Raw genomic sequence first — 12203 nt, 5'->3', positions numbered from 1 at the left:
ATCTGATCAGGTATTGGTTCTTTAACTAGTGATGTGCGAGCTCACTGAACTGATGAGGATGGACGATCTGGAGTCAGGTAAATGCAGCACTTACAAGTGAAAAGTCATACATTAACAACTCTATCTTAATAATGTCTCTGCCCAGACATAAGGCTCTTACTGTGTGTGTTGCTCTTCGGAGTTTGGACAAGAAATGCTCCGCTTGAATGTCCACGACTGTCCTCAGTGGGGTGCTGGCGGTCCCTTACTTCGCCTCTCTGGCGATGCAGAGTATTGATGTGTTCCTCGGCAGCAGTGGGAAAAATCAATGGTGAAAAAAACTTGTTGTTTCGTCCTTAACAAAGGTGGTGCGCGGTCCTTGTTAACGTGAGACCAGCTGATTGCACAACGACATCGGAGAAGGGAAAAAAAGGAAAAATAGAAGAAAAACACAGCTGTGTGTTTCTCAGCCCGCGAGTTGAAGACTGTGACCCAGGATTTTGAAGTGATGGATGATCCATGGAGCCATGGAGATGGCTGAACCACAGCCAATGTTCGTGCTGGGCCTGAGTTTGAATTCAGGATTTACAACTCGGTGTACGTCACGGGGGGGGGGGGGGGGGCAATAACTGACCAACATCATATCTTCAGAGCAAGCCCCTAAATCATCAGCATTACGTTGTTTTATTCTCATCATCTTTACAGCTCTCGTCTGCAATTTTGTTTCTACCATGGACATGTGACATGCAGTTACATGTTTAGCTCTTTTATCTATTAATGCTCTTAATTTATCAAAAATCTATTGCCAGCCTTTTTCGCTCACTCTGACTCCACACCAGGGAGGGTAGAGAGAGAGGGTGAAGGAGAATAAGAGAGAAAAGGTACGCACAAGTAGAGATGCATAGCACCAGCAATAAGAATAATAATAGTACTGCTAGTAGCAGTAATTATAATAAGAAGAAATACAACCAAATAATAATAATAGCAGTCGGTGTCCAGCAGGACAGGAGGTACAAGTTAATAATATATGCCTTGTAGGGACATGTATGTGTACAGAAGCAAAGAGAGAGAAGCCTACAGCCAACGCCTGTAGCAGCATAACTAGGGTTAGCCACGGGCACCCCTAACTATAAGCATTATCAAAAAGAAAAGTTTTAACTCTACCCTTAAACAGGTCTGCCTCCTTGGCCTCCCAGAGGGGCTTGATAACTCTAGTTCCCGTTTTGCTTTTAGAGACTGTAGGCACCACAAGTAACTCTACATCATGGCAACATTTAGTTCTAGTTGGATGATAAGATACTGTGAGCTCTTTGAGATATGATGGTGCCTGATTATTAAGGTTTTGTAGATGAGAAGAATTTTAAAGTCTATCCAGGCTTTTATAAGCATCCAGTGTAGAGAAGCCACTACGGGAGAATATTATATTAATGTTAACATTCATATCAGCTATCTGTAGTTTGTTTTTTGTTTGTTTGTTTGGTTTTGTTTTTTCAAACGATCCCTCATATCGCCACTCATCGTTCGTTCATTCACTAACATCCATTACGTCCATTCTTAACTTTTGGTGAATTAATCTGACTGTCGATTTACGTTTCTTTGTTTTTGATGCCAGTTGATATGGAGTTTGTGATGGATAATGTTCAACTTGTAAGTGAAGAAAGTGCTCTGGAGTTGTTCATGATTTAGGCTGTAACATTTATTGTGGCTTGGTACCAAGGAAAACAGGAAAACCATCCATATACCAGTAATGAAAGAGGTCAGTCTTTATTCTGTAGATCCAGTTCCCCGTGGCCAGGATATGGCAAGACGGCGGCGCGCAGTAGTGTAGCGGCTTCTCACACTCCCAGGTTTAAGCCCTTTTTTGTAGTTTTTGTGTTGGTCTACAGGCCAACTCTACTTGTTTAGGTTGTCTAAACAAGCGCATAAGGTACAGCCGAGCCGAACTTTTTAAAATAAGCGCTACGAATCAAGCGCTACGGGAGCTACACAACAACATCAGCTCGCTTCAGAACAAGCACCTGGAGGCTTTCTACAGGGTTGTGGGAGACTTCAACAACGTAAACCTGACAGACACTCTGCCTAAGTTTTACCAACATGTCACCATACCAACACGGAGAAATAACACGCTGGACCGTGTTTACACAAACAAACGAGACGCATACAAAGCTGTCTCCCACCCCCACCTCGGCTTCTCCGACCACCTCTCCATCATGCTGGTTCCTGCCTACCGTCCGCTGCTCAAACGCCACACGCCAACACAGAGGACCATCACAGTGTGGCCCACCGATCTTCTCAGGTCTTCTCAGGTCTTCAGGGAAGCAGCTGTCCGTGAGGGAGAGGTGGACCTGGAGGACTATACATCTGCTGTCCTCAGTTACATGCACAGTGCACAGAGGATGTCACCAGTACCAGGACAGTACCAACCTACCCAAACCAGAAACCCTGGCTGAACGCGGAGGTCCGGTCTCTGCTGAAAGCCAAGGATGCTGCGTTTAGGTCAGGTGACAGACTGGCACTCAGGGTGGCGAGAAGAGAGCTGACTGCAGGAGTGAAGAGGGCCAAGACCGCATACGCCCAGAGGATCCAGGGACACTTCACATCCAACGATTCACAGAGCATGTGGAGGGGCATAAAGTGCATCACAGATTATAACACCAAAGATGCACAGTGCCCCACGGTGCCTGATGCTCTCAACAACCAACCCCCTTTGAGGACCTGGACACCCCCCTCAGCACCAGACTCACTCCCCCACCTGGTTAAGAGCCCCTCAGCGTGATCCCAGCAGAAGTGAGAAGGACCCTCCAGAGGATAAACCCACACAAAGCTGCTGGTCCCGATAACATCCTGGGGCGGGTGCTGAGGGGCTGTGCACATCAGCTCACAGAGGTACTGACGGACATCTTCAACACCTCTCTCCAACAGGCGGCGGTCCCCACCTGTCTGAAGACCGCCACAATCATCCCCATCCCCAAGACATCCACAGTGACGAGCCTGAATGACTATCGGCCAGTAGCGTTCACCCCGATAGTCATGAAGTGCTTTGAGAGACTGGTCATGGCCTGCTTCAGAGACTGCATCGACGTCACTGTGGACCCACACCAATACACATACAGAAAGAACCGATCCACAGAGGATGCCATATCTTCTGTGGTCCACACAGTTCTCACTCACCTAGAGAATAAAGACTCCTATGTCTGCCTCCTCTTCGTGATTTTACATCTGCCTTCAACACGATCATTCCACAGACACTGATCAACAAGCTCAGTGCTCTCGGTCTGAGCTCCACCCTCTGCAATTGGGTCCTGGACTTCCTGACGGACAGGCCGCAGACCGTGAAGATCCATGATATCTCCTCCTCCTCCATCACCCTCAGCACCGGCTCTCCCCAGGGCTGTGTGCTGAGCCCCCTCCTGTTCACCCTGCTAACACACGACTGCTCAGCGCAACATCCGAGCTGCCTCATCGTGAAGAGGGACAGTGGTGGAAGTGGTTTCCAGCTTCAGGTACCTGGGTGGCCACATAGTGGATGACTTCACCTGGAGCAGCAACACTTCCTGCCTCATCAGGAAGGCACACCAGTGCCTCTACTTCCTCAGGAGGCTGAGGCATGCCGGACTGGGGAGTTCAGTCCTGGCATCTTTTTACAGATGTGTGGTCGAGAGCGTCCTGTGCTCCTACATCACTGTGTGGCACGGCAGCTGCTCTGCAGCAGAGAAAAAGGCTCTGCAGAGGGGGGTGAAAGCTGCACAGAAGACTGTGGGACAGAGCCTGTCCACAACCACAGACATTTACACCTCCAGGTGCAGGAAAAGAGCCTCCTGCATCATGAAGGACCCCACCCACCCCTCACACAAACTCTTTGCCCCTCTCCCCTCAGGCAGGAGGCTGCGAAGCATCAAGAGCAGGACCACCAGACTGAGGAACAGCTTCTTCCCAGAAGCTGTGAGACTGTTGAACTCTGGAGGTCCTCTGTAGCCCCTGCTGCTAACCTCATACCTCACACCCCACACACACACACACACACACACACACACACCCATACCCCTCCCGACAACCACCCGTGGAACATTGCACAATGCAGCCATTTGCACAGAACTCCGAACTACTCATCTCATTGCACTACATTGTCATTTGCACAATACCGCAGTACTGTTTAGATAGCTTTATTGCTGATGTTTATATCTGTTATTCTGATTGCTTTTTTTATATTTATATAGCGTTGTTTATATTTATTTTGTTATTTTGTTAGGTAATTGGGCTTATACTGGGACCGGGGAAACTAATTTCGTTCCACCTCATGTTTCCACGTGTGTGAAATGACAATAAAGCTCCTTGAATCTTGAATCTTGAATAAACCGATGCAAATTATGCCACAGATATCATACTGTTGTGGTTGGCCCCTGAATCTGCACATCATCTAACATCTAAAATGAAGTGTTTAGGGAGGAAGGCAGACCTTTCCTATCACTAAGGGTGTTCCAGCCACTCCCTAGCAGAGAGTTGTCTGCATCTTCAAACAGCTATGATCTCCAGGAGAGACGTCATCTGTCTTTCTCCTCTCTGGTTTACTGCTGTCTTCACCGTAACCCCAAATCTTCTGCCTGACCCTAAGTAGCCCAACTTTTAATCCTCAACTATGGAAAGTTCCTTAACAATAACAAAGTCAGAGGAAAAATAAATCACATATTATTGTACTTATAATCTTTTAATATGTAATCAACTTCCAATCAAGTCACCGATAGATTTGCATAACTTGCTACGATTTCATTTGTCAGCATAGTTAAACCATACTTTTGATTATATGATGAATGACATCCATTTCTTATGCAATTTAATTATTCCTCTAAAAGTCTGTTACAGCCTATAAAACCTCCACTCATAAGGATGATGTGTGTATGTTTCAGATGTGAATGAGTGTTTACAAGAAGCCAGGCCCTGTGAGCCTATTGGAGAATGTGTTAACAACATGGGTTCCTACACCTGTACCTGCCCTGAGGGATACCAACAGATAAATGGTACTAGCTGCAGAGGTAAGTGCTGGAGCAATGCTACAATGCTCTGACCACCACAGGTGTCTGACAGGGCATGTAAGCTGTAACTTCAGATATTCCTGAGTAATTCAAACTAATACTAATTGAAAAAAAAGTATGTTGATACTCTTACAACTAACCAGCAACACTGTCTGGCCAATCTGCTACCACAAATCTGCTTGTCTGTCTCTGTTGTGATAGTCTCTATTTGGTAAAGTTCGACTAGCTTCTCCTTTCATAAAAGTTCAGATAAATCAAGCATGAAGCACAGAAGCGGACACACACACAAATAAATAACTAAATAAATAAATCAAAACAGAACAAGCTCCTGCAACCCTTTTCATTTGGAGCAGTCAGGAAAAAGGTGCTGGCACAAACAAAAGAATATGGACACAGACCGAATCCGTTTCCTCAGTTTAGTTTAGTAAATTGTGCACATGGATTGCTAAACTGTGGACATAGTTTACTGAACTGATAGAACAGATTACTAAATTGTGGGTACAGTTTACTAATCTGTAACAATAGATTACACATGACAGTTTTTTTTCTGACCTGTCACATGGAGGGCTCTGAAGAGGGTTAACAACAATAGTGAATTTTTCTATCTCTGTTCTCCAAGATGTTGATGAGTGTGCAAATGAATCAGATCTCTGTTCTCGCTATGTGTCGAGTGTCTCAACACAGAGGCATCCTATCTGTGTATCTGTAAGAGTGGATTTACTGCCAACCTTGACATACCCTCCTGTGGTGGTAAGGTGAAAATACAAAGAAAAGGACGCACATGTCGTTGGGTTTTTATTTAACAGACATTCCACTGACTCATACATGTGTAAGATTTAACATGATCTCCATACGTCTTATTAAAAAAATGTATTTCAGATACATCCCCTTGTAATTTTCATTTAATGGTCTGTATTTAGTTGTGAAATTATCAACATGCTGTGCTGACCTTCTTCAGTATTGATCTATACTACACGTTCTTTTTCAGCTTGTGTTCTGCCTTTAAAGGATAAGGCTGACATGAATTATTTTTCTTACCTTCAGAAAATATGAAAAGATCAAATCCAGTAGGTAATCTTTCAATACTTACTATAAAACCCTGTTATCTTAAATTATTTGACTTTACATTTAAGGCGAAAGGTGAAACTAACCAGGTTGAGTTTTATTAACAAAAAACCTTAGTGAGATGCAACAGAAATCACATTTATATTGCTGGCCTTTGCTCAAAATCATTAGTTAGTAAATGATTTCTTTTCTGGAGTGGGAATTCTGTTCTGTATTCTGTATTTCAAGTTAAACATACAAAAAAAAACCTTTATTCATCACTACTTAAAATTATTTTTTAAATTCATTTGATCATAAAATTTTGATTTTAAGATTGTATTTTGTTTCAACAAAATTGTATATTTGGGAAGAAATTAAACAATACATTTAAATGTATTTTATTACTGACAAAACATGGCAATGGAATACTTCAAATGTTTTGCTGTGAATGTTTGTCAATGTGTGCAAATGGTTAGATCATTTCTTCCTGTTGGATAGCAACCTCTGCAATTAGTGTGAATGAACGAATGTGTGTTCGAATGGGTGACTGTGACAACAGTGTAAAAATGATTTACTTTACTAATCATACTGACCATTATGATTAGAAAAGTGCGATATTAGTACAGTCCATTTAGCACTCAGCAGTATCAGCTGTTTCTTTGTGAATGACTGTACACATGCAGACATGGATATAAGCTTCTAAAACTTACTTCAATTTGACTGGAGAAGGAGGTCAAAAAATTGTGTGCATACTGACACATTTAAGGGCTGCCTCCAGATTCTGGCTACCCTTTCCCTCTGTCCACTACTTTAAGAAAACCAGATGATAGACTGACCGTAGCTTCCAGCACTGAATAGTGATTAAGTTAAATGATTGACAGTGGTGGGTATAGTGGTGATTGGATGACAAAGACAAGCTGTGTCAAAGCTGCGTCAAGCTGCGACGATGGTTGACGGGCCATCGTCACCATCAAATTGGCGGGACAGGGCATCAGGCTTGATATTTCTGGATCCAGCATGATACCACAACATTAAATCAGAAAGTGCATCCAAAACCATGTAACTTTTCTGTAAGCCTGCATGTGTGCAAAGCTGAAAAAAGTAAAAAATTAAAGGAAAAGAAACGGATGGAAGCAGTTGAGCTTGCTGTCTTGACAAGGAGGGGCATTTTTTGCTCTCTGCCTCATGATTTATGCATGGGACTCAGACTCAAGTGTGAATGTGTATGTTAATGTGTCTGACTGACTGCTTGTCTACTGCATATTTTATCATATCTTCAATAGCACATGTGGTTGGTATTCTGTTAATCCAGTGATCCAGGTAGAACTTACATACACAGCATGTGTTGCATAGTGCTGAGGTTGTGTGGGTATGTGAGAGAGAGTTTGTGTGTGTGTGCTGATATTCCAGTGGTTGTGGGGACAAAACTCACAGTCAGTTTACACAGTCACACTGTGAGGACCCACCTTACTCCTGCCCTACTTATGGGGATAAAAGGCCCCCCACAAATATTTAATATTAAATGTTAAGGTGAAGACTTGCTTTAAAGTTAAACTGAGGTTAAAGTTAAGGTAAGGGTTAGGATTAGGATTACAATAATGTTTATTGTTATGGTGGTGATGGTGGTTAAGCCTTCAGGAAATGTGAGTCTATGTAATGTCTCCAGAAGTGATGGAAACAAGACTGTGTGTGTGTGTGTGTGTGTTGCAATATGAAAACAATCAGCATTTATTGCTTGACAAATGTTCATAGACAATGGTGAAATTTGAAAAAAGTGTTATACAATGAAATCCTCAACCATTAAAGATGTTAAAGGAACCATTAATATGGTATCTTATAATGATTGTTAGGAAGGGAAGGATGGAACTACAGGAAAAACCATTATTTTGCTTTTTTTGTTTGTTCTCCAGACATTGATGAGTGTGGACTGAATGAGACATTGTGTAGTCCGCATGGCTTCTGTGAGAACAGCCTGGGCTCTTTCCGATGCCTGTGTGATCAGGGTTACCAAGAATCCCAGGATGGCCAATACTGTGTGGGTAAGTGTTGGAGATTTGGTATTTGCATGTTAAGTTGGAAGTATTGTCTCAGCATGTATTATAATGTATTTGCATATAATACACTTTGAGACATATAATACACTATGATATAATATATACTGATCCTGACATAAATTTCAAATCATATGCTTACAGTCAAGGTTCAGCTTACTGTAACAGTTTGTGAACAAACTGACACACTGGCAAATTAGGTCAGCACATTTATTAAAGGCCAACTTACCATGAGAACTCCAGAAGGAGAGGTTAAGAGCAGTGATGCACCAAAAGGCTGCTTCCAAGTCCTGGTTGGCTTGTTCATTTGTCTGTTTGTCTCAGGATGGAATCTAGAGAACAGCCTGATGGTAACTCCCAATGCCTCACAAAAAGCTTTCCACACCTGTGATGTAAACTGCAGACCCCTGCCCTGTCAGAAACATGGTGTAGGGGAATGCCATGAAGACAGAAGACATGATGCACAAGGAGATCAGTGTGTGATCACAAGTTGAAGGTAATTTAGGGAGAGCCACAAAATGCAGACTTGCAGATGGAGGCAGACTTGTGACAAAATTCAAAGAGACCATGACTAGGATGGAACCAGCAAGGGATGCAGCAACCCAACTGGTGAAGAATGGGAAGATTTGTTCTGGGCACAGACAGTACAGACAGCCACATATTCCTTAAAATCCACCTCCATCATGGACCACCAGAAATGTCACTGAAGCAAGGTAAGTGTCCAGGGTGACAGGAAAACTAAGAGTCATGAACCTTGGTCAGGTTCCTGTTGGTGTGCTTCTTTTACTAATGTTTCCATCTCCCAAATAACAGTAAAAGAAGAAGATAGTCCCAGGTCTCGCCTTTTTCCCCTTCGAAATATACTGGCAAGAAGAAGTTAGAAGAAGCTGGAAGCATCTTCTTTCAAATGTGGGTGGTAAAATGGCTCTGAGATGGGAGGCAAATGAATTATAAGATGAGACAGTTTCTGGTTCATTTGTGAACATGGTCTCTGTCCAGCCCAGAGCCCTTCCTCTTAGCAACCCCAGGACAAAATATACCAAAGTAATATAAATATAGCTCAGGGCCATTATGTGAGAACTATGGTGCACTGAAGCAGGCCATGGTAGCAATCCAGCTCCCCAACAAATGTTTGAATTGTTCGTGGGATCCACAATGCAGAACACAGAACTCTGAGATGGAGGTTCAAAGTAAACAAAGGCTTTTATTTCACAAGAGTAAATAATGTTTTCATGGGTTTCATGGAGGACATTCAGAGTCTGGGGCGCTGAACCTGAAACACAGAAAACACACACACACAGTGTGTTCTGAAGAGCAACAAACAACAGAGATCAAAGCACAAGGAGATTTGAGTCATTTTATCACAGTGAGTAACTACGATCTGGTGCAGAGTGGATGAATGAACCGGTTCTGTTATACAACAGGAAGGAGGTGAAGTTGACAGGTAGATCAGGTACAGGTTTGCAGCTAAGTTGGTGACAAGGAAACCAGTAGCCGCGTCCAGTTCCTGGAATACAGACACAAACACACAGAAACAGAGGGAGAAGACAATAAGGGACAGACAAAAACGACAGGCAGAGAAAACATTAACAAACCCTGATGTGCCTGATGGGACAGAGATTAGAAACAGCTTAAACACAATGTTACTGTAGTAAAATGAAAAAAAAACTACTACTACTCTTCTTGGAAGAAAGATACACTATATTGCCAAAAGTATTTGCTCATCTGCCTTTACACGCATATGAAATTAAGTGACGTCCCATTCTTAATCCATAGGGTTTAATATGATGTCAGCCCACCCTTTGCAGCTATAACAGCTTCAGCTCTTCTGGGAAGGCTTTCCACAAAGTGTAGGAGTGTGGAGTGTGTTTATGGGAATTTTTGACCATTCTTCCTGAAGCGCATTTGTGAAGTCAGACACTGATGTTGGACGAGAAGTCCTGGCTCGCAGTCTTCGCTACAATTTATCCCAAAGGTGTTCTGTCAGTTTGAGGTCAGGACTCAGTGCAGAGCAGTCAAGTTCTTCCACACTAAACTTGGTCATCCATGTCTTTATGGACCTTGCTTTATGAACTGGTGCTCAGCCATGCTGAAACAGGAAGGGGCCATCCCCAAACTGTTGCCACAAAGTTGGAAGCATGGAATTGTCCAAAATCTCTTGGTATGCTGAGTTCCTTTCACTGGAACTAAGGGGCCAAGCCCAGCTCCTGAAAGGCAACCCCACACCATAATTCCCCTCCACCAAACTTCACACTTGACACAATGCAGTCAGACAAGTACCGTTCTCTGGCAACCGCCAAAGCCTGTCTCGTCAGATTGCCAGATGGAGAAGCGCGATTTGTCACTCCAGAGAACGCGTCTCCACTGCTCTAGAGTCTTGTTGTGGCGTGCTTTACACCACTGCATCCGACGCTTTGCATTGCACTTGGGGATGTATGGTTTGAATGCAGCTGCTCGGCCATGGACACCCATTCCATGAAGCTCTCTATGCACTGTTCTTGATCTGAAGGCCACATGAAGTTTAGAGGTCTGTAGCAACCTACTCTGCAGAAAGTTGGCGATCTCTTTGCACTATGCATTCTGCTGACCCCACTCTGTCATTTTACTTGGTCTACCACTTCGTGGCTGAGTTGCTGTCATTCCCAATCGCTTCCACTTTGTTATAATACCACTGACAGGTGACTGTGTGACTGAATATTTAGTAGCAAGGAAATTTCACAACTGGACTTATGGCACAGGTAGCATCCTATCACAATACCATGCTGGAGTTCACTGAGCTCCTGAAAGCAGCCCATTCTTTCACAAATGTTTGTAGAAGCAGTCTGGTACTTACTTTTATACACCTGTGCCCATGGAAGCAACACCAAAATTCAACTATTTGGATGGGTGAGTGAATATTTTTGGCAATATAGTGTAGCTAGTGGGTCTACTCCCAAAAGTCCACTGGAGTAATAATAATTGCTGGTTAGTCTTGAAGAGGTATTGAAATGATCAGCGTAATTAAAAACAAAAATGAAAAAATAAAATAAATAAAATGCAACAGTAACCTAATGACACATTGCCAGGTGTGACTGCATGCACTTTAGGAACAAGCAAGTCAACGTGTAAAACCACCCATAGCTCAGTTGGCTCTGGACTCACATCAGTTGACAGAGTTGGAGGACAGTTCATGCACTATTTTCTAAATGGAACTGAGCTAGTTTTTCCCTGTTGTTGTCAGTTTGAACTGTTTTTCATGTCTTTAAATCAGATGATAATGATTTTGCTTCCTGTCACAGAGATGTTTGAAAAGCTTGTGACTCAGAGTGATATAAGCTGTCTAAATAAATCATTTTACCTGGTGTTTAGTTATACTTCATCTTACTTAATCTCAGGGCCACGATTGCCCTGCTTCCTGGGCTAAACAAAACTGGAACATCAAATACGAGTTCTCTTTATGTTATCTCGAGTTTGGCATTCCTTAATGGGGCTCGTCAGATGTTCATCAATAATGTCACTGATAAACTGTTCATATCTTTTTAGTTTATTCACTGCTTTCTCTATCTCTGCTTTTCGTGATAATCCTCTGACTCCTTGGCATTTTCCCTCCGCTCATATTTTCAGTACTGTTTATAGTATTAGACGGTACTCTTTTCTAAACTGAATAGCAGGAGCATGCCATTATGTGTCCATCTTGCTGTAGTGTGGCCAGAAGTCCTGAATACTAATTTTCTCCATTCCATTTCATCCCAAAGGTGTTCGGTTGGGTTGAGGTCAGGGCTCTTTGGGGGACACTCAAATTCTTCCACACCAAACTTGCTCATCCATGTCTGTATTGCCTTTGCTTTGTGCACTGGGGCATAGTGATGCTGGAATAAAAAAAGGCTTTTCTCAAACTGCTGTCACAGAGTTGGAAACAAAGCATTATCCAAAATGTCTTGGTATGCTGTAGCGTGAAGATTTTGCTTTACTGGAAGTAAAGTTCCACAGTAGTTGGAACTGTAGATAATGATGAGGAGGACCTCGTGGAGGAGGTCCAACCATGATCCATGGAAACCTCTGAGATGAGAAAGCACAAGGACTCCGGGGAAGAAGCTGAGTTAGTAACACGCATTCATGG

At 43.0% G+C, this 12203-nt stretch overlaps 1 protein-coding gene across 5 annotated transcripts in view; it reads left to right on the top strand.

Moving 5' to 3' along the window:
- Nucleotides 1–12203, top strand: part of ltbp1 (latent transforming growth factor beta binding protein 1) — a 191333-nt gene that overhangs the window by 158733 nt on the left and 20397 nt on the right. For 4 of the 5 annotated variants that reach the window (XM_046401529.1, XM_046401528.1, XM_046401526.1 and 1 more), the window contains 2 exons: nucleotides 4884–5009; nucleotides 7964–8092. In XM_046401529.1, coding sequence (XP_046257485.1) covers nucleotides 4884–5009; nucleotides 7964–8092 — 255 coding nt within the window. The remainder of the gene's footprint in view (nucleotides 1–4883; nucleotides 5010–7963; nucleotides 8093–12203) is intronic. The other variant, XM_046401527.1, reaches the window with a different exon arrangement.

This window comes from Scatophagus argus, chromosome 10 (genome assembly GCF_020382885.2).
Source record: "Scatophagus argus isolate fScaArg1 chromosome 10, fScaArg1.pri, whole genome shotgun sequence".
Lineage (NCBI taxonomy): Eukaryota > Metazoa > Chordata > Actinopteri > Scatophagidae > Scatophagus > Scatophagus argus.
This window is presented reverse-complemented; position numbering and strand designations above follow the sequence as displayed.